General features: G+C 38.6%; 1 protein-coding gene across 1 annotated transcript; it reads right to left on the reverse strand.

Annotated features, from left to right (window-relative positions):
* Window positions 1-6,808: 6,808 nt before the first annotated feature.
* Window positions 6,809-19,415, reverse strand: NTS (neurotensin). Its single transcript, XM_059846832.1, has 4 exons — window positions 19,120-19,415; window positions 14,988-15,049; window positions 8,645-8,869; window positions 6,809-7,179 (listed from the first exon to the last, which is right to left on the reverse strand). The coding sequence occupies exons 1-4, from the start codon at window positions 19,178-19,180 to the stop codon at window positions 7,033-7,035; spliced, it is 495 nt and encodes a 164-aa protein (XP_059702815.1). The 5' UTR covers window positions 19,181-19,415; the 3' UTR covers window positions 6,809-7,032.
* Window positions 19,416-23,919: the final 4,504 nt, after the last annotated feature.

Below are 23,919 nucleotides of genomic sequence, written 5' to 3' on the forward strand. Positions count from 1 at the left end.
TCTTTCTTTCTTCCTTCCTTCCTTCCTTCCTTCCTTCCTTCCTTCCTTCCTTCCTTCCTTCCTTCCTTCCTTCCTTCCTTCCTTCCTTCCTTCCTTTCTTCTTCCTTCCTTCCTTCCTTTCTTCTTTCTTTCTTTCTTTCTTTCTTTCTTTCTTTCTTTCTTTCTTTCTTTCTTTCTTTCTTTCTTTCTTTCTTTCCTACATTTTTTTAAACCTTGAGTTAAATGCCTATAGGGGATTAAATAATCCTAAATTCTAGAATAGTGCATTACAAAAATCTGTTCTACAGCTTGGATTTTTAAATCATTTATCCATAAAAGCTACAATAATGATGTCAAGACTGTCATTTAGGATGTTTCCAGTCTATTAGATTCACTGGTGTACAAATCCACTCTTAATAATGTTAACATTTTATTAAGTAGCTGGGACACTGCACCTGGACAAGGTCTTCATGTTGCTGCCAGTCATTTAAAAAGTAATGTACAGACCACCTGAGTAGCCCTTTATGTATCCATAAGAGAAGTATATCCTGCAAAAGCTTCCTGCAACTGATTTGCAAGAGCAAAATAGAAAATGGTTCCAGACTAACAGTGCACTGTAACTTCTGTGACAAAACATACTGGCACTTAACCCATTGGGAGCTCAAACAGAAAAATGCTACTCCTTGGAAACTCAAGTCCAGCTTTGTATAGTCCCTCTTTTCCTTCTGTACAATGGAATGTGATGCAATTCCTGAGATATGAGGTGTGCACTCTTGTCTGCTTGGAAAAAGCAAGTGTTCATTGGGCAGCCAGGAGTCCCTGAAGGTTTTGTTTCTTAATAGCTGGCACCCTCCAAAAATTACTGGGTGGCTCCCATGTCATTTCCCCATATTACTACCTCAGAGGAATCATCCACTCAGACAAAGCTTGCCTGCTAATGAGGTACCACAAGGCTCTCTTATTCCACTGTCTGATTGACTGGTCTGGCAGAGCCACCCAAGTATCCTGGATTTGGATGATTTTGAAATCTGGTCATGAATATTGTGCTTTTGTGTGTGTTGTAATATGACACCTGCTGGATTCAAGAGGCTGGATGAGAATGTCAAGTTTCAGTAAAAATTAATATTAACAAGCAAATATGTTTCAGCTCTTCTTTTTTACAAAACTTAGATATATTATTCTAATGCTCCCTGGCAGTCTGGTAAACAGAAAGAAACAAAAATCATTTGACATATATTTATTACTTCATTTAGGTGTCAGGGATATTTACTCTATCTATCTATCTATCTATCTATCTATCTATCTATCTATCTATCTATCTATCTATCTATCTATCTATCTTCAGGGTTTTGCAGCCTCACTCCTAAATTCTGAATGTTTGTATTTGTCACCAATTAAAATCTCATTCTCCAGGTTCCTTGCAGAGGTCAGCCCCTCTCTTCGACTTTTTTTTGCTTCATGGAGAGTGAAGATCCAGGTCTTGACTCGTTATAACACAGAAGTCAGCAAAGTTTATTTTGCAGATTTTCTGAAACTCTTGTTTATTCACTGTTTTCTGTCAGTCCAGGATTTTGGATGAGGAGGACATCAATGATCAGTCTGGAACCTTAGGGAATTTAAGAAAAACCTGCTCTTCTTTCTCCCCTCCAATATGAAATTATTGTAGTGGTAGCTTGTATCTTCAATTTGATACTTCACAGTGCAAATTGATAACTAATCTTGGGGGAAAAGAATAAAGTTCAAGACCAATTTTGTCTACGTTTTGTATTCACTAGGAGTTGGGTATGACACATAGCCAATATCATACATTTCAAAATTAAATCTCGCATAATCTGTAAAATCAACATTTCATCAACATTTCATCCTTCATTACAGCACATCCATTAAACTCTTACCTCAAACATAAAACAAAATTTTAATTTCTAATAGAAAAATACAGAAAAGATCAAAACTTATACCACAAGCAAGACTTAAGAACTGAAGACTTATTTTAACCTTGATAACAGCAACTATTATATTATAATGTTTCTTTTAAAGAAAAAGTAACAAATATATGCTTCAGAGATTAGAAAAATTATTCATATCTCTGTTTTAATTTTTCTGTATAGGGCATGTAAAATATTATGGATGATAACTTAAACATATATAAAATCAAAGTAAATCTCAGCTCCATTTAATTCTTCATTAGAAAGTACTGACAGGTTTCTGCAATAACTGTATGACTATATCCAATATTTTACAAGTCTAAGAAATAGTTAAGTATGAAGTTTCTGAATAATTAGTATAATTATTAATCAATGAACTTAATTAAAAAGTCATTAATGAAATTTATAAGAAAATGTGGTCCTCTGAAGACATAGAAAGAGACAGAACATCTCTCAGTAATTGCTTTTATAAAACAAAATTGCCCATATCAAAAGGAGTTACTTAAGAAAAGGTAGCAGTCTGAATTAATGGTCTTAAAAATAGTATTTTTAAATGGGAAGGGAAGGGAAGGTTTCGGGAAGGTTTCGGGAAGGGAAGGGAAGGTTTTGGGAAGGGAAGGTTTCGGGAAGGTTTCGGGAAGGTTTCGGGAAGGGAAGGTTTCGGGAAGGTTTCAGGAAGGTTTCGGGAAGGTTTCGGGAAGGGAAGGTTTCGGGAAGGGAAGGGAAGGTTTCGGGAAGGGAAGGGAAGGTTTCGGGAAGGGAAGGGAAGGTTTCGGGAAGGGAAGGTTTCGGGAAGGGAAGGGAAGGTTTCGGGAAGGGAAGGTTTCGGGAAGGGAAGGTTTCGGGAAGGGAAGGTTTCGGGAAGGGAAGGTTTCGGGAAGGTTTCAGGAAGGGAAGGGAAGGTTTCGGGAAGGTTTCGGGAAGGTTTCGGGAAGGTTTCGGGAAGGTTTCGGGAAGGTTTCAGGAAGGGAAGGGAAGGTTTCGGGAAGGTTTCGGGAAGGTTTCGGGAAGGTTTCGGGAAGGTTTCGGGAAGGGAAGGGAAGGTTTCGGGAGGTTTCGGGAAGGTTTCGGGAAGGTTTCGGGAAGGTTTCGGGAAGGGAAGGGAAGGTTTCGGGAAGGGAAGGGAAGGGAAGGTTTCGGGAAGGGAAGGGAAGGTTTCGGGAAGGTTTCGGGAAGGTTTCGGGAAGGTTTCGGGAAGGTTTCGGGAAGGTTTCGGGAAGGGAAGGGAAGGGAAGGGAAGGGAAGGGAAGGGAAGGGAAGGGAAGGGAAGGGAAGGGAAGGGAAGGGAAGGGAAGGGAAGGGAAGGGAAGGGAAGGGAAGGGAAGGGAAGGGAAGGGAAGGGAAGGGAAGGGAAGGGAAGGGAAGGGAAGGGAAGGGAAGGGAAGGGAAGGGAAGGGAAGGGAAGGGAAGGGAAGGGAAGGGAAGGGAAGGGAAGGGAAGGGAAGGGAAGGGAAGGGAAGGGAAGGGAAGGGAAGGGAAGGGAAGGGAAGGGAAGGGAAGGGAAGGGAAGGGAAGGGAAGGGAAGGGAAGGGAAGGGAAGGGAAGGGAAGGTTCCGGGAAGGGAAGGGAAGGGAAGGGAAGGGAAGGGAAGGGAAGGGAAGGGAAGGGAAGGGAAGGGAAGGGAAGGGAAGGGAAGGGAAGGGAAGGGAAGGGAAGGGAAGGGAAGGGAAGGGAAGGGAAGGTTTCGGGAAGGGAAGGGAAGGGAAGGGAAGGTTTCGGGAAGGGAAGGGAAGGGAAGGTTTCGGGAAGGGAAGGTTTCGGGAAGGTTTCGGGAAGGGAAGGTTTCGGGAAGGGAAGGGAAGGGAAGGTTTCGGGAAGGGAAGGTTTCGGGAAGGTTTCGGGAAGGGAAGGTTTCGGGAAGGGAAGGGAAGGGAAGGTTTCGGGAAGGGAAGGGAAGGTTTCGGGAAGGGAAGGGAAGGTTTCGGGAAGGGAAGGGAAGGGAAGGGAAGGGAAGGGAAGGGAAGGGAAGGGAAGGGAAGGGAAGGGAAGGGAAGGGAAGGGAAGGGAAGGGAAGGGAAGGGAAGGGAAGGGAAGGGAAGGGAAGGGAAGGGAAGGGAAGGGAAGGGAAGGGAAGGGAAGGGAAGGGAAGGGAAGGGAAGGGAAGGGAAGGGAAGGGAAGGGAAGGGAAGGGAAGGGAAGGGAAGGGAAGGGAAGGGAAGGGAAGGGAAGGGAAGGGAAGGGAAGGGAAGGGAAGGGAAGGGAAGGGAAGGGAAGGGAAGGGAAGGGAAGGGAAGGGAAGGGAAGGGAAGGGAAGGGAAGGGAAGGGAAGGGAAGGGAAGGGAAGGGAAGGGAAGGGAAGGGAAGGGAAGGATTGTTTAAGTTTCTGAATTAGTAAGTTCACACATTGTGATAGCTTTCTCTGACTTGAACTTCATCCAGCACTCATTCCTGCTGCAAATAAAGCAGCATGGATCTTGCAGGCAATGCACAGTTATGGGTGAGGCAGGTACCCTGAGGACCTCACTGAAAGAATGTGCAAAATAGAGACAAATACACCTAAGCCTATAATTTTTCTGCCGTCATCCAAAAATGAAGGCTAAAGAAAGGCTGCAATTCCACAGCAGTGAGGCCATCAGGAGGTAGCAGGGGCTAGAAGAGAGAAGAGATTTCAAGCAAGGAAGTGTCCCAGACTTCAATAATTCCTTTAACAGCTCTGAGTACCTGGCTTAATTCTATGCTTTGTGTTTTCTAGTATTTTAATACTGCTATGCTTGCTTTTCATGAATGACCAATAAACTGAAAAGCCAGCACTGGCTTTTTTAGCTTAACTGACCATATTGCAATTGCAGTTTTTGTTTCCTTATCTACTTCAGACTATCATACTGAATAACATTCCTCTGACAACTCCATCAGAGACTAGGGATAACTGACAAGCTGTACTTTCCAGCCATACTTTAAACTGTCTCCACCAGTGACACACAGTAGCTGGCTGTGTGTGAATTCACAGTCTGCTGAAAGGAAATGGGTTATTTAATGCCATTTCCAGGCAGTCTGACTAATCTGATAGCTCTGCACTGCAAAGAACAAGTACATGGTCACAAGGTAGTGTGGAACACTAGATGAGGATGGAACAGTGAGTATCATCATTTGAGGTCATATGCCATCACCGTGACTTTCTAAATTACCTCCAAAATGAGACACGGAAGATGTTTGTTTCTGAAAAAATTATGTTCTCTCTCAGAAGATAACCATATTACCTAACCATATTTTTTTTAGCTTTTATACGAATAAACTTCACAAAAGTTTATCAGTATAAAAGCTACAAAAAGTCTTCTCTCACAAAAGAGAAAAATATAATGACAAATTTTTTTTTGTCTTATTCTTCTGGTTTTCCCATGAAAAAGTGAACTGAAGTTTCTTTTTATTTTTTTCCTCAGGTTCTGCAAGCAGCGAATTTCAGAACAAACTGCTCTGCTCTGTTATTTCAGAGCAAAAGACATTTTAGAGTGCAAATACCCATAATAGGACTAGGGTTCTTACAGGTTTGTTGGAAAGAAGGTGTTTCTTAACCACTTGAGAGTATGCTGGGTCTCCAGTCTAATTCAATGTGTTTTGCAAAAAACGCAAGGGGTGTGAGTTTACTTATTTAAGCAAAGCCCTTAAGCACATTAAGCATTTAAAACATTGAGACAATGTACTTAATTGCTTTGGTGCATTTGAGTCATAATGATTATTGCAATAATTAGTTTATGCTCAGTTATTTCTTGTCAGTGCCTGCATTTAAGGGTTATTGAATGAATAAACTGATTAATAGTATTTGCAGTGAGAAAAGGAAATATAATTAGCTTTAATATAGTTAAAATACATTTTGCTTTAAAAACACCATCCCTCCCCATGAAACAAAGTGTAACAAACTTGTAAAAGGATTTGAAAGTTCTTCAAGTGCTTGGGTTTTCTGCTGGGTTCTTGGTTGTTTGGGGGCATTTGTGTGTGTGGAAGCTGGGGGTTTGTTTCTTTGTTTGGTTTTTTTGGTTTTTTTTTGGGGGGGGATGATGGTGTGGCTATTTGTTGGAGGAGAATTGCTTTGAGGAAATAAAAACAGGCATTATAATCAAACAGGAAACAGGTACATTTTCAAAAATTATGTCTGTCCCACTTTTGTCTTCTGGTCTGAGCATCCAAACTTCACAGGCATTGGACTACCCTTTTTGTGATGGCTGTTTTGGGTCCCAGTCCATTCAGACTTTTCCTCCAAACTGGAACCCAGAATCATTGAGATCCCAAATCTCATGCACACATCACAAACACAGAACTGGAAAATGTGTAACTTTCAGGCAACAGTTGATTCCTCATGGCTTGAAAACGTTTTTTCCCATGCTGTGACCCTCCCTCTCCATTAGCTTCCAAGACTGTTTTCAACTCTGAAACTTCCAGTTTTCTACAAATTGTGGAAGGAGGGAAAGGAAATGCCTTTTAATAGTAATTTTAAGATGTTCTAATTTCAATTACTCTTTCAAACACTTCACCAAGTTTCTTGTGTAACCAGATTACTATTTTTACTTTTAACAATGACAGCACTGGGACATGAATCAGCTTTTTGTTGTTTTTTGTTTTTCCTGAGCATTCATAGATTAGAAGTGAAAAATTCAAAATTCACTTACAAGCAAGCTATTTAAAAATATTAATTTTGAAATTACTACCTAATAGTTAACCCTTTTCTTCCATAGACCTATTCCTAATAAATTAAACTAGTCAAAACCATAAAATACTGTGTCACTTCTTACTACTATATTATTCAAGAAATTTGGAATCTTTTATATGTTTGAGGTGTTGCATTAAGAAGCTGTAAGATTCTCAGTAGAATTTATGGACAATATCAATTTACTTGGTGTTATGTTGGTGTGCTTTATAAAACTGGAAAAGACTGTTTGAAAGCATGTTGAAATCTCAGTTTTGTACAATACTTCATGCTTAAAAACTAGTTTTATTTGCAAGTGTATTAGTCCAATTAATCTCAAGTAGGAAAAATTCACAATCAAGAAACAGCAATTGCAAAAAAGACACAGCTATGTTATCATCTTGAATTTCCAGAGTATATTTTCACACAAGTATGATTTTAGATTTAGATAAGATAACCATAATGCACAGTTACCTATGAACTAAATATACATTGTTTTCTTCTGCTGCATCAGTAATATGAACTTCTCTTGAGTATGTATGGTCTTCTAGCTTTGTTCACATGTAGCTGCCTTTTCAGAATATAGGGATTTTTTCTCTTCATGATTTCTTTTTCTTGGCTTGAGTTCTCTAGATCAAAAGCATCTTGCTGAAGTAACTGTAGGATGCAAGAAGAGACATTCTGTTATCTCATTTTTTTGGTAATGAAGATTATAATCTCCTCAAAATTTTAATAAAATATTAACATATTTTATTGCCAACAATAAGATCTTTACTATATTAGCTGCAGCATTAATTAAAAAAATATATAAAAGTCAAGACATAAAACTAAAATCAGGCTAAAGATGAGCTGAGCCCTACAGAAGGGATATTTAAATTCCACTTCAACAAATTAGATAACTGGTTTTGACTAGAGAGGAAAGCTGGTTTATCCTCCTTAGAACAAAACTCAAATAGACTGAAAGTTTTCTAATGACTATCACTCTGTTATCACACATTTAGTTTAAACACCTACATGCACTGCTTGCTGGTTTCATCTGTTGAGAAATATTTTAATCTACAAATTCCTGCAAAGCAGGGAACTGTGATTAAGACATATGGGTTATTGCATATTTGGTTCTAGGGTAGCTCCTTTCCAGCAATAAATGCACTGGAGAAGAGAGTCTTCAGAAAACTCTGGTTCTCAAAGAGGTTGTGGTCCTTTGCATGGACCACCCCAACTAATATGAAGATTGGGAATATAAAGAGTTATGACTCAGCAAAGCAAAGCAAAACAAAACAAACAAAACCCCAAACAAACAAACAAAAAAAATCAAAAAGCAACCAACAAAAAAATATCTGGATTCACCTACACTGTACATGAACCTGAGACAGATGAAGAAATTTGCTTTACTGGAAAATTGTTTTACTGAATTATTTTTCTTCACTACACAAAGCAGCTTTTAGTGGATTGTGCCTAGTGTGCTTCTGTGTAGTGACTGCAATCATTGTACTAAATATCACAAATGGACTATAAACAATCACTGTTTAAGAGCAGCAATCTTCATACAATCACAATGTCAACTTCCAGGGCCCTCTTTAGGTGTAGGGAAACAAAAAGCAGGAGTTACCTTGTTGCCAGTTTCCTAGCAATGATAAGAAAACCAGAGTACCTAGTAAAATGGTATGTACACATGGGCACGTATCCCTGCATTTTGAATTCAGTTTGCCTTAGGGTCTTCAAACAGAAACACTGGGTACATTTATTTATGCTTCAATAGATCTATAATAACCTCATGTCTGCTAAGCAGATATTAATTATGTTTTCTGGCATAGTGATGACTTTCATATGTTTGTTTGGTTACCTGGAATGGCTACAAAGAGTGGAGAAAGTATGTAGTTAAGAAAAGTTCTCACTTATCCATGGGTTTTTGCAAGAAACATACACTCAGGTCATCAGAAACTCCACTAATTCACTACTCATACTGAAAGAGGCATATTAAAGGTATTAGAGAATATAAAAAAGGGAAGGAAAGTTCAAGCAATGTGATGGGGGTCACATGGATATGGATTTTTACAACACCACTACAGAGCCTGAGAGTTTAATAGCAGAAGAAACATGCATTTGTGATAGTTTGTGTTACCTCCCAATGCTGAAAAGCTCTGCTGTGACAAACTTTCTGGAGCTGATATACTGTCAGCATTGCTTCCAAGCTGAAGCCATCCAGAGCGGCAGGGAACTGTCTTCCTGGAACCAGATCCTCCTCATCTACCTCTACTGTTTCCCCCATTTGGTTGTTTATGTTGTTGACAAGATTGCAGACATTTAGCAGGGTCATTTTCCAGTAAGGAAGTTTTGCTCTGTTAATCTGAAAATAAAAACACCCACCATTTACCATATTTTGGGTTTTTTGTATCCATGTGCTACATTCAAATGTTTTGTTAGAAAGAAGTCTATGTTTCTGAAGTGCTTTTCATCTGGTCAACTTTTAGACAATAATTAGAGCGCAGAACTTAGGACAACTCATTTATTACACACGCCAGGTCTGCTTCCTCACAGCCTTGCCCCCCAGGTAGATATAAATGATGAAAAAGCTAAACTGCTACCAAACCAGAATGGCAACATTTCTTAGTCATTCTGCACAGGTGCAAACAAAAACACAGATGGAAATTAATATAATGTAAATTCACAGGTGTAAATAAGGATAATGAATCAAACCCACTGGATAAATTCCCAGCTCAGGAATCCAAGCTGGATGCCTGTGGTTAACTAGACACTCCTCCCTAGTTCAGCACAAATACCAGTCATCCCAAAATTCCCCGAGAAAAGGAATGGAGTCCCTGCTTCAGGACAAGCTGTCTGATGAGTCTGGGTCTGAAGTTACAGAATCTGTAAGCGCCAGGACTGTTGAATGCTGGAAAGTGAAGAGCCTGGGAAATGGCAATTGAAGGTCTATAGGCTTAGGAAGATGGAGCAAAGATAAAACATAGCTGTGAAAACAAAGTATTCCTGATTTGGTAACTGGACTGAAAAACCGACCCCAACCGTATTTAGGTGGCCCATAATGAACCTGTTATAGAAAGATAGAAAAAAGGAAATTTCACCGTGGTTAGTCTCAAATTCTGCTTGTTCCAGTATCTTGCATTATGTATGAGCTCTTAAACCATTTTAAAGAAATGCTGATAAGCATGGGTTTTACTTTTCTACTGGTATTGTTTTTCCCAAGCAGTTGCAGCACTAGTCTTCTTCCATTTTGCTTATCAATAGCAAAAAAGTAAGTTTAAAACTTAATTCCTATCTCATTTTCTGCTTTTCAAGATTTTTCCATTTTTTTAAATTCTCCCACTACTAATTATTTCTTCTTCACTGTATTCCTTTCAGTGCTGATGATAGAATTTAGTTTCCTTCAACTAGAATCAGTGACATAACAATCTCCAATCAAAAGCCAAGTAGAAAATTCCTAGTTATTCCTGGCAAGGATTTCCTTGCTGTGCACATTAGGATTAGACCGTACCTATGAACTGAAATGTAGTTGCTTCTTTTCCTGTATGTAGGAAGTTAAATACAGGTATGACACTAACACAGACATTGCCTTTCACACATACTTGGCAGCACCGATTGAGTGTGGATGTAGTGTTTACTCAGCTGAACACCAGGTAGTCACATAAACTGTTTCCTTAGAGCACCTTCCTAACAAAGGGGCCTTGCATACAAGATTTATGTACATTCAACACACTTGACTATTTTTGGGGGGAAAAGAAAGAAAATTCAGAGTAATGAGGAAGAAACAAGAAAAGTTGGCATCACTTTTAGCATTAGTTACAAAAAGTTTTCTTTTGTCCATGATCATCACTCCAACATACATCTGATAAATGTGTGTCCTTCAAAATGAGAATAATTTAGCCTTTTAATAAAACTGCTGTGCATTCTCAGATTCTTGACAACATTAAAAATAAAAAAAAGATTATTTTGTTTTGAGGCTAAGAAATCAAATCTGAAATCTTATTTGGAAGCTTGTAATTGGTTCTGCACTCTTTACTTTGAGCTCATCTCTTTTCTCATTGAAGTACCCTAGATAGTCTATCAAATCATTTAAAAAGATGTGACAGTTTCAAGATAAAATTATTCTCTTTTCAGAATATCTAATTTTATTAACAGAAGTTGAACTAGGGAAAAGACCAAATGCCCAAGGCAATTTCAAAAGGTTCTTTGGTCTGTTTTAATCTATTTTTGAAATATAAAAATATGGAGCTTTCCATAACAAATAAGGAGGATTCTCCAGTTCACTGTTCTCTCCTGGGTATGCAAAAGAAATGTGAGCTAGCACTTCAACAGCTAAATTACAATGGAGCATAGAATCTAGAGGCAGTGCTACACTAGATTTCTGAGTCAAGAAAAATTATTCAAGAGCATGGAAACAGAAGAGTAAAGGATAGGGTAATTTTTCATGCCTTCTTCATAATTTATAATAGCTTTTTGATCTAAAGTTACTACTTTATGTCATTCTGATGCACATTCCTTTATAAAGGAACTTTCCTCTGTGTATTAGTAAAATATTAAATAGCATATTTCCTTAGGTGAAAATTGTCTTAGCTCTATTTATGAGGTGAGGAGAAAACAAATTTGCAGTGCTGTCTGCAAGCTTCTAACTAATATTTCATTTGTTATGGGAGTCTCATTCCTATTAATGCCATGAATATATCACCTCAAAGTATTTTCATTTGGATACACCTTCTTCTGACTTACTGCTACTGTTAACAATTCAGTCAGAGTGAATTTTGGGTTACTTTAATTGAACATGGAGTTTTCCAGGTCATGTTCAGTCACTAAACAGAGCAGTCATGTTATTTTTCTGCTCCACCCTTATATCAAGCATTAAAATCAGACCACTTTGCTTTTTTGGGTTATGGAAAATATCTGAAGCAGTTATCCTAAAAGTATATGTAAAAAAACAGTTTAGGATTATGATAATCTATATTTTCAGGTTAATTTATAATATGGGACATATTTTATACATTTATATGTATTTTCCACACAGGTCTAAGCAATATCAAGTACAGTAGCTCAACACATGTTTTGGAAAACACCTATACAATTAAACAAGGAACCCTCATCTGCCAACATAGAACTAATTTTTTTAAGAGTAACTTGAAAAATATCTGGGAATAATCTGAAGAAAGAAAGGAGATTGAAGTATGAACAAGAATTTAAAAGGTATATGAATACTGAAGTGAATATGATGTATGTATTTCCACTGTTGAACATGCTTGTAAATAAGAATCAGATATACAATTTCTCACACTTCATGGATCTTGAAAGAGAATTTAAGATCATCTAAGAAACTGAAAGAAGCATGTTTCCTTCTTTGACAACAGGCTTGTCCTATGCAAGACAAAAGAGATTTCCAAGTTATAATTTATATGATATTTTATTTCCATATCTCATTGAATGATACCCCAGATAGCTTGCCTAAGATAATTCTTTTGTTACAATCTATCTATACATCCCAAATGCTATTTTTCATTAGGAAAAATGATATCTCCTTTTCACATTGCTGCCTTTATCTAGTAAAAGCAGATAAAGTGAAAATTCATTACAAAGTAAAAATCCTTAGTTAGTAGAGGATATCTATGGTCCTTTTCCATAATAGCAGTTGAAGTTTGTTGAGATTGTAACCATAGAAATAATATATTTAATCAGATATAGCACTTAATTCTCTAAAAAATAAGTTCTTCCATGGTCCATATTAATGCCTGTAAACCTAATTAATTTTTATGTGATTACTGAGTCAGGAAGTCATTAGTTCCTAGAGAGCTGGAGGTTCCTTCCTCCTACTTCTAGGCAGCTCCTCAAACAAGGAGGCTAAACTTTCTGGGAAAATGCAGTCATACATAGGCATCCTATAACAATGAAAACTCAGTGTGTCCATGACTTCAGAAAATGAATGTTGGGTGGGATCCCAAAGGTGGAGTATATTCTAGGGCTGATATATTCTCCAAGAAATACCCTGATTTTGATTTTTTTCTCCCTCTAAATAACATAGTTTCAATCTTTTTGAGTTCAAAAAAGATTCTTCGTGCAACTAGTAATTTCAGGCAAGAATTTAGGAAACTGGAAATTGAGTTATCTCTTTTATATGAATAGAGTTTTCTATTTAAAACAATAGAGAGACAGGAGATAACTGTCCACATATTTTGACAAGTCGGGTTTTGTTGTTTTACCTGATCTTCCAATGGCTTTTTGGATTTTATCTTAGGAAAAAGAGCATTTTAAGGACTTGTTTGATCCTTGTATCTTGGTTCAGATGTAACAGCAGGGAAGGTGACAAACTGTATTAAGTGTTGAAGACAGATTGCAATAGGCATGAACTACTTCTTTAAGGATGGAGAGTGATTCAGCAGGTAGTTGACTCTGAGGGCAAAGGGGCAGCAGGCACTGGACAGCAGTCTGTGAAGTTGAAGGCATAAGGCAATTCTTCCCATAATACTGGATAGAATACTGAATATTGCAAAAGGCGTGCCTAAGCCCTGGTTGTAGTCTTGATACCATGGGTCACGAGTGCCTACTTAGGTAGATTTTTGTTCTATAAAACACTAAACCCACAAGTGATAATCCATTTTCCTGCACTTTTAGATCTCAGTGTTCATAAACAGCATTTTTTTCCCATCTTAATGCTGTTTAAATTGTTAGGATTTCCTTTGCTGATTACCAAATAAGTGTCAATACAGTCTGTGCAATTTAGCAGTAATTGCCCTCAAATGGAACCAGATCTCAGGCACAACACAAGACAAGTATTACACATACTGTGTTCGAATTTGTCTGTCACACCAGAACCATAATTTGTTGTAACAAGGGTTAAAATCTGGCAGTGGACAACAGAAAAAAGTCATTTCTGTAATGAATGGGATAGTGATATTGCTCTTGTAGAAGACCTGATACAGTTTTTAGTGTTTCCACCATGTCTTGCTTTGATGTCAAGAGACAACATAAATTCAGCTAATGAACTTTAGATGGTGATTTAAGGCAGTATGATGCAGAATTAAACTAATGTCTCCAACAAGAATCTACTGCTTCTGTCAACTTCAAGTGTCAGTTGACTGTGGTAAATACCCCAAGGAAGATAAACAGCAAGCTACATGACATCAAAACATTGTGACATTATTAATTGGTGCAATATATTTGTGCATTTGGAGTTACCTGAGCTTGTGTTCTGTGGTGAGAGGGAGGAAAAGACGGAAGTTATGTTGACAGATCCACTAAACTCAGTAGCAGGAATACCAATAGCTGCAGGGTTTTATTCCAGGGCATGCTATGCCTTGCCACACAGCAAAAAACCTATTTTTGTCAGCTTCTTACATTTAAATATATCTAAGAAAAGGAGAACTTATTAAATTTTCTGTACCTTAGAAAAGTGAGTGGCCAACAGGTTTATTTGTAATCTAAGGTTAAGGATCATGCCAGTAAAGAACATTGAGATCTAAGAACTGCCAGACTAGTCAAAGAAAATGCATTTTCTGGCTTCATACTTCTTCTAGGCTATCAAATAATCCTGCAGAAAAGGCCACATGCACTTAAATACAATATATGCAGAGATCATCATGGCAGGTTTTGTCTTTAACATTCAACTAGTCATTGTCTTATGTAAATTTCGTTTTTGGTGAAGAAATTTTTCATTTCCCATTTTATTTTCCATTACATTTAAATGTTACCACTTAAACTTTTTTGGAATCACAAATTAAATTATTCACCCTTAAATCCATAGCATTTGTTTCAGAGTTTGTTCTTTATATGTCATTGAAGACATATCAGACACATATGTTTCTTAGATCATTTATGGAAGATAATTGTGTTGAGAAAGTGTCTATCAGCCTGTCCAATACATACGTGCAGCACTATCTGCTTCACCTCGTCAATATGAGGTTTTCACTGAATTTTTATATATTCATATTAAATAACATAAACATTATTCACAGTCTGGAAACCTGTCAAGGAAATGCCATTTACAAAGTTAGTATTTTCACAGTCATGCCCTCATGTTCCAGTACTGGCACTATGATCAAAATCCTAAACCAAAATTGGCATATGTATTAACTGGTTTTTCTTTATGATTGTCTTAATTTATATGCATATAGGAAGGGTTCTGCATAAAAATAGCACTAACAGATTTGACTCAAGGTTAATTTAGCTTTCATCAGGCATAATCTTATTGGAAACACATTTCCTTACATAAATTTACATCTCTGTACATAACACAGTTTTGACAGTTTAATGAAAGTACCAGTGTTACAGCTGAGGAACATGTTTAGTGTGTCACATCAACACCTTTATACTTCCTTTGAACTGGAGAAAATCTTACACCAAAGTAAAACCTAACACTGAACTTTTATGTCTAGACCATAGGTTATTACTTTGTGCAAAGACTTTTGGGTTTGTAATGAGAATTCATTTGCTCCCTCCCTGTCAGGTAAAGGAAGAAAAATAATTACCTTTGATGTGTACATATTGGTCAATAAATCTGCTTCTAATGCTTTCATTTCCTCTTCTGAATCTGGGAATAAACCAGAAACATATGTTTATTATTTGATCATAAATCATGGAGATTTCAATTCAGTATACAGAACTTAGATATTTAAATGGTTTTTAAAAATAAACAACAAACACAAACACCAGTGACCTAGAGGGACTGTCAGAAGTCTTCAGTTAACAGCAACACTACATTAAAATAAATACTCAACACATTTTAAAGCATGCTCAAGCTTATTGAACTGAATGGAACTGTTCATTTATCTCAGCTTCATAGCAGAAAGGCTCATTAAACTGCAATTCCTTCAGTATAAAAAACCTGCTGCAATAGTCTTCATTATTCATAATAAATATTTGTTACCTTTGTTTACTTTGGAAAAAAAATTCAATATTTTTTTCAAATAATATTTATTTAAGTAGTGTTTATGTAAATGGCAGTTATGATTACTTGATTAATAAACAATATTCTTGATTAATTATTAGGAATAATTAATTAAATTAATGGTCTTTTTACTGATATGAGGGAACTGGGCTTGACCAGTTTATGATACAAGCTCTTGACAATGTATATACAAAAAGTATTCTGACTGGAAGCCTAGGGATTTTCTTTACTGATTTAATCAACCTTTGATAGCTCAGTAGACTTGCAAGACTTGTGATTTGGTAAATAGGGCAAAAATTGCTGTGAAAAGAGAAAAAACACAGACACATTTCTACACATAGCATCACAAGATGAAGATGAGAATCACAATGAAGATCTGGTGCCTTGGTAGCAGCAATCACAGCTCAAACAGGAAAAATGTAGGGAAGCAGTTAAGCCTTTAGGTGAAATACAGTTCCACATAGCTTTTACCTTTCCTGGAATACCAACAGTCCAAAACCAAACAATGCACTAATATTTCAAACCATATTAAACCAAAATACATTCCATATTCATAGGCAATATCTCACTTTCTTTGAAATGATCAATGCTGTTGGCATGGAAGACCCTACTGCTGAATCTGTGGATAGATTCTGCCCATGCCTTCATTTCAGGGATCATCACCAAGCTATGTCACTACCTGTCACAGAACATGAGACTGTAAGGGACCACAAGCATGTGCTGATGTGCCACAGGTTTCTATCAGCACAGAAGCCACTCATTGCAATGCTCTTAAAAATCAGTCATGTTCAATCTCAAGAAATCTCACAACTGCTATCACTTTGTTTCTTCTTTAGGAAACTCTCCTAAATTTCAGTGCTTGCTCACTTGCTTCTGATTTCAAGTCGAATTTATTTCTAATTACAAATGTATCCATGGTTTGCAAATAAATTCCTACACTACAAATAATACCTTTCTATTTGTAATATTTATCCATCATACATTTATTAAGAGGAACCATTGCTCTTCCCAGCTTAGTGTTTTTGTGTGTCCTTACAAGATTAGTAAATAAGTGCAAGATCACTGTGTCCTTCTAGTCAAAAACCATCGCCCTGGAAATCCCATAAATGCTTCATTGAAAGGCTATTCCCAGATTTATTGAACTCTCACCTATTGTCCTTCCTTCCAAAAGCCTTGTATTCCCCAACTCATCAGAGCAACCCTCTTCTGTCCCTGATGTGTTCTCAAGAGAGAACAGCATAGTACAGTTTGGTTCAGTAGCCTTAACACTTAATCACCTTAATGCTAACCATTAGCTACAGAGGGCAGCTGTCTTACATGTCTTTTGGGTTTGTTTGTCTTTTGTGGCTGAGAAACCCCCAAAACCAAGATAGATAACAAGATAATGTCTTTTATTCCTCAGATTTCCAATGGTTGTGCTTTGGTTGAAAAGGAGCTCCCAAGAGGAAATTCTATTATTTCCTAAGCCACTGCATTTTGTATTGTTGCACGGCTTCTTATTCCTATTATTTAGGAAACTTAGGAAATCAAAACTTCCATGTGTCACACAAATCCCCTTCCTCTGTAGGGATGCTCCTGTTCAGCTTTGTAGTACCAACACAATAGATTTTTTCATTCTTTTTAGCATCAAAGCAATTGCATTTAAGTGACTTGCTGTAATGCTGATCTACAACCAGTCTTATTTAATGCTTAAAATTTTCATATTAAATAGGACTAGTTGTAGACTAGTCAGCAAGTCTCTAGCAAATGATCTCCAACCTGATGCCTTTCAGCCCTTTCAGCAGGAATGGCAGTCAGCTTTGCCAGCTTTACCATTAGCCAAAGTCCTGCTGGCAGCACAAGATCATCTCAGCTGAGTTTCTATCAATGATAACATCTCCTGAGAGCAGGTGAGCACACACACATCGTGATTTGTGGGGTCCTGGATCAAACCAGCTGAAAACAATAAAAGGACTTGTGCCTGGTTAGCACCTGGGTTTTGTTTCTATAAAGGATGGAAGGTAGCTTCCTCACATCAAGGCTGGAAGACAGCTGCAGGCATGAAAGATGGGAAAGAAGGTATTAAGAAGCATTTGGACTAGAAAAAAAAGAAGCCAAATCTAGAGGACATTATTTAGGAGTCAAGATTCCTTGAGTGAAGAATAAAGCAAGGCTTGGAGGGAGAGAAGGAAGCATGTTCAGGTAATTCAGGAGTTAAAAGAGATGGATAAGGAGCAAAAGCATAAAAAGAACAGACTCTCAGAGAGCAATGTATAAAAAGCCTGCTTACACATTATTGTTAAAATGAGAGAGAAATTCACACAGTTTGATGTATTCTTGACTCCACTGACAAGAAAAATAGTTTCTACTCATATATTCACATTTTATGGGAATAATTACATTCTACAGGTACATACTTACACCTGAGGGCAAACATTTTTGAAAGAAAATTATTTTTTTTTTTAATAGTAGAATTGTCCATATTAGTTACAGATTATTTGAGCCCCTTCACACAAGCTTCTCTGTGTTCTTTCTCATTTACAAATAACTTCAAATTTTCAAGCAAATAATACATTGTGTAAGTTCACCACACAATTTGGCTTCTGGGGTGTTTTTTATGAACCTATTTTAATTCCCGCTTAATTTATTTTTACTTTAGTGGTCTTTCATTAAGGCTGTATAACGAGTTGAAACTGCTTCACTGAAAATACTAGTGAGGAACTTGTTTAAAAAGCTTAGAAATATATGGGGAGGAAAAAAAATGTTAAGCTTTGTCACTGAGATCATGCATTCTTTATAATATACAGACTAATTATATACACAATGCAGGTATCATATGGTTTACATTTTTCTTCTGCAGGGGAATGCAAACTGTAAACTTCCATCAGGAATTCTGAGTCACTCTGAACACTAAAGTTGAAAAATAAAGTTACCCGAAAATTTACCCCATAATTTAATGGAGTTAAAAATCAAATTTCAAGTTGGTTAAGACTGCATTTTGCAGGCTATTCTGCTGCATATGTACGTGCATACACCTGATTAACTATCACCATACTTATTTGGTCATAAACTTTAGACATAAATGGCAGATGCTTAAGATGTGTCATTTTTCAAAGAAGCAAGAAATGCATTTTCATATATTGTCCTCCTTTTGATCTTTTTAAAGCAGTTGCTCTTGCAGAAGAAATGCATTTACATCAACCTTCTTACTGAGTGATCTGCCTGTGCTTCAGTGGGTTTTTTGGTCGTAATTTCAGATTTGTTGTTAGCAACTTTTTCTGCAGATAATAAAATTGTATTTCTCTTCTAAAAAGCAACTGAAGGGCATACATATTCATGTTGATTTGGATTACAGCAGCTATTCATGAGTTGCAGAAATTACAATTTGTATCTTAATTTGGAAATACATGATATTCAATGAAGCACAGCACAACCAAGCAGATGGTCTGCACTGATTTGTATTTCCAATGACTAGTCTACACTAATTGCCGTGGTATGGATGCTGTGAGAAGGAATGGATTATAAGAAGGGAGAAAGTTAGAGGAGTGGTATAAAAAAGCAATGATGCTGGCTAGAGCCCGTTATCAGAGGTGGCTCCCGGGCGCCTAATGGGGGCAGCCGGCAGAGCCCGAAGCGACTTCACTTCGCTGCTGCAGGTCCCGCTCCCGGCTGCGGGAGGGGCTCAGCGCCGGGCGGTCAGAGGGGCTGCGGGGCCGGGCGGAGCGGGCACTTACCTGAGCAGAGGCTGCAGGAGGCCAGGGCCAGCAGCACCACACACACCAGCTGGACTCTCATCCTTGCCGCGCCGCCCTCTAGAAAGTAAAGTCCATAAATCCTAAGGAGAGACGGAGAGAGAAAGAGACAGAGACAGAGAAACAGAGACAGACAGAGCTCCGCCGCTCCTCGCCCTCCGCACGCGTACTGACGGGCGGCTGCAGGCACCAGACGGGGGACCCAGACCCTTCCCCAACTATATAAGCCGCGGGGTGATGTCACGGCGGTACCGCCATCGCCTCCTGACGAAGCTCCCCCCCCATTCCCTCTTCCCCCCCTCCCGCTGCCCCCTCCCCGCCGCTCCGCGCCCGCTGACGCCACTCGCCGCCTGACGCACTCGGAGCCCCGCGGGGCGCCCAGCGAACCCCCGCACCCACGGCCGCGGGGCGCGCCCGGCACGGCTTTTCCCGAAAGGGAACTATCCTGGGATTTTATTATTATTATTATTATCATTATTATTTTTGAAAAAAGTTTCCGCAGGTGCTCCGTCCCGCGGCGCGGGGCTAGGGGCGGGGAGCGACCGCGCCGCCGTCCTCGTGCGGTTGACGCCCTTTTTCTTTCATCTCTAGAACCTGTCCCTACAGCAAGGGAAGGAACCGCGCACCGGTGACGGCAGGGATGTTAAACCGAGGATGGGCAGGGAATGCCTGACTCGGGGCACGGCAGGGATATAACCCTGGCCATGGGTAGGAGCGTTGTATCGGGCACGGGTAGCAGGAAATAGAGGGGAAGAAACAAAAAGGGAAGTCTGAATGTGTGACAGATGGAGCAAGATAACGGGAAAAGCCACTTGATAGAATGTTTCATAGATGCGCAAAAAATTGAGAACCGAGAGAGGCGAGACTCCCTATTACTTCTGAAGAGCGCTTGCCACAGCCACCCGCTGCCGTTTCTAGAGAGCGAGGGTTCCTCAGAGACGGATCTCTCGGGATGTACTTTTCCCTGTCGATTTTTCCACAAGGTATCCTTAACGACTAGCACGGACCAGGCTCGGTGCCAGCGGTCCGAGGTCGGAAGGGAGCGGGACACGCCGGACCCCAGGCGGAGGCAGGGCGGCGGCGGGACGGGCGCGCTCTGCCCCCAGCGGGGCGCGGGGTGCCCGTCTCTGCACCGCATGCCCTGCCCTCCGCGGCTGCCCGGGAGCCCGCATCTCCTCCGGGCTCTTTCTGCCTCCCAGCTCTTACAGCTCCTGAGCCGTAAAGCCCAGAAAAATGACCCGAAGGTGAGGGCAGGGTAACCTGTGAGTATAAAAACGTAAAGCTGAAGACTGGCGTCAGCCTCCATCGCGCTACTGCTTTTGCTGTGAGATTTTTGTTGTTGTTTTGTTTTTCTCTACTCAGATACAGACAAATGCTCCATATGTTGAATACAGATACAGATACAATGCAGAACATTTCTGTCTCTCTGAATACATTTAAGGACAGATACACGTGTCACACTTAGCAGGAACACACGCTGCGAGCAGATTCTTCTGTCGTGGATGTTCCCGTCACTGCAGAAATGTTCCTCTAAAATGCAAAGAGCAGAGATGGGTGTTGTTTTCCTCCCATACCCTCTGCGACTGAATAGGTGTCACAGAAACACGCAAAATTTTCAAAATCCTGCCACAAGTAACACCTGGTGAGAAAAGTTTAATTCACTGAATTCTTTCTTCCCTGAAACAACTTTGCACTGCAACAGAATTTGAATTCAAATGTTGCTTTGGTTTATGCTGAAATAAATACACACAGAAATGAAATAGAGTGCACTGTGGTGGTATTAGCTGTTTTAAGAACACGGATTTTTGCATATAGTTGGGAACACATCCTTCTGTTCTACTGAGAGAGAAAATAAAAATAAACAAAACCCCAAATCCCCGAAACACATTTATCACATTTTATAGGCTGTGCTAGTCTACCAGAAAGTTTCAGCTGTCATTCATATGCCGGAGAACCCAGGTTACATGAGGTAGACACTCGCACTTCCCTCTAGTCCTATTTTCTATTATTTCCATGATATAGAAAGACCAATCTGCAGCTAATTTTGCTCTGTGGGTGTTCAATAGTTCAGAAAGCTCTATGAATGAGAATCATATTTCATAGATATTTTCTAGTGCCCACTTTCTGTCACAGAGTTCTTCAGTAGTCTAATTACCCATATTCTTATGTAACTAGAATTTAAAGGACTGATTTTTTTTTTTTTCCTCAAGAAGAGACTAATTGCCATTTTTCCTGCCATTAAAATCTGTGATCACCTAATTGCTGCCTTTTTTGTTTTCTTTTTTTTTTTTTTCCCCAAGAGGTAATATGAAACGGACAAATATATGGTATGTTTTGAACCGTATTTTTTTGCCATTGGTCTGTTTCCATTTTTTTTCGTGGAAACTGACAAGGCAGAAACTTCAGTGTTTAAAATCTTCTTTGCTTTCTTACCATGTTTTATGTTCCTGATTTATTATCTTCAAGTTCCCTGGATCAGGCTCAACTAAGCTCGGATAATTATATTTTTTTTCTGTAGAACTCAGCTGTCATCTGTTTCTCAAATGCTCCTTTACTTACTTTTTCTACCTCTTTCCTACATCTGTACCTTTTACTGCTTCACAAAGAACTGTATAATAGGAATTTTAACCCTTTCAACAGATAATTTCCTAAATCACCCCAACTTCAAGTCATCTTCATGTCACATTTCTCCCAATTCAGAAGAGAAACTGTTATAAGGAAAAAAAACAACCTCTTTGCAGATCAATCTCTCTCTCCCTTCTATTTCTAAATATTCTTAGCTAAAGAAAATATTTATAACTATTCATTAGTGCAAGTCAATTTCGGAAGCTCAGTTTATCTTTACTTGCTCTCAGCGTGTGATTTAGACGGCCTGTCCAGGCCCATAAATCAGGTCAATTCACAACTGTGAGGCACCAGAGATAACAAAACAATCAGGTAAATGGCAGATTCATGGAAGAACAGATACATAAACCTCTATTTACTCTGTCATAAAACTACCATCATAGCATATGGATAACATGGACCACAAAAGCTGTAATCACCAAACTGAAAGAGAATATCATTCTGCTAATGTTCCTGCAGTAGAAGCTACTGGGCATTATAATAAGGAACTCTCAGTATTGCAGTTACCAGTCTTATGTCTTTGGAATAGAAATAAATAGAAAATGAATGGAAGAAAATTCAAGATTCCCAATCTTGCTATTAAATATATTTATGTCTCAGAATTTTTTAATGCTTTTTAAATTTTTTTTTTAGCTAAACCTAGCAGTAGTTATACAAGTATGCCAACTCCAAGAGGAATCATTCTGGGGGTGGTCAACCAGAAAATGTTTCATACAGAAAACTGGATAAAGACACTGAAAATCTTAAAGTTGATTTTAGTTCTGGTGATTAACCTGATTTGCCCCTACAACAGTTTGGCTATCAGCAGTTTAGGTTAACATGCTGGGCAGAAAACTGATGACTCAAATTAATTTCTATCATGTCAGGTCAAGGGACAAGCTCAAGCAAAGTAACAGGACAGACAGAGAAGGGAATTCAAAGCACATTTAAATCATGAATGTAGTCAGACAGTGCAGCAGAATTTCCCAGGCATTGTGAATTCTCAGCATCTCTTTTCCTGAGCTTAAAAATAAGTCAAGGGGTTTACTGCGTTTGGTCAGCACAGTGATGCTCAAAACTTGATGGTGTAAAAGTCCTGGAGACCACCTCTACTGCAAAGGATATCAGAAAATAATTCAAAAGTAAAAGGCAGAGGGTGCTTTACATATTAGATCATTTTTATTAAGTAAAACATTGAGCATCCTCTCTACTTCAAAGCTAATCTCCTTTAGTCATTCTAGGACTCAGTTCTTTAGATTTGTGAGGTTGTGCACCTCAAGGAATCCTTGAGCAGTTGACTGAGTAGTACCAAAGAGCTTACTGATATAGAAAAAAACCCAAACACATAAGCAGATTCAGAAGAGTTTCTTAATATGAAACAAATTTCTCCACATTTTAAGGAGACACAAATCTGTTGAAACTTCCTGGATGTCCAATGAGCTCACCCTTTGTGTTTTAAAGTATTGGGGTCTAAAACTGTGAAAGTGGCATTCTGTGCAGTTTCTCCATATGACATATACATGCATGGCAGAGCTTTTTTTTGATGCTTTGGCGTTTCAAACAGCAACACCATCTCAGTACCCTGGGGAATCACGATCCTCAAATCACAGAAAGTTTAAAAGTATCATTTCGACAGAATAATTGGAAGTATCATTTCTATTTTTGATTTTTTTTTTTGCCATTAAACCACTGCCATTACATTTCCAGAACTTTGGGATTCTCTTAACCCTTCTCATGAAAAAATAGATTCTGTATTTACATGACTATAAAGTAAACACAACATGTATGCATCAACACACCAACAGTTAAAACAAATGAAAATACAACACATACACACACACACACGTATTTATAACTATATAATTGTTTAATAGAAGTCATTTTGGATAAAAAAAGGCCATAAGCAAACAATCTTAACTCCTACTCCTAATTTCCATTTCCTTTTAATTTTTTTTTTCCCTTTTACTAAAATCCTTTTATATGAGAAAGCAAACAGTGCAGTTAGAAGTGCCACCACAGTGTGTCATGGGAGTTATGCTTCGGGCACCTCCTCCTTACTCTCACTTCTCAGCAATTCATTCCCAGGCTAGACTGAATCTTTCTCATTTCTCTGATTACACATTTTCCCCAAATACCTAAGTCAATCAATTTTTCCTTTCTCTCCAGTGAGCTATGAAT

Source organism: Haemorhous mexicanus, chromosome 5, assembly GCF_027477595.1.
Source record: "Haemorhous mexicanus isolate bHaeMex1 chromosome 5, bHaeMex1.pri, whole genome shotgun sequence".
Lineage (NCBI taxonomy): Eukaryota > Metazoa > Chordata > Aves > Passeriformes > Fringillidae > Haemorhous > Haemorhous mexicanus.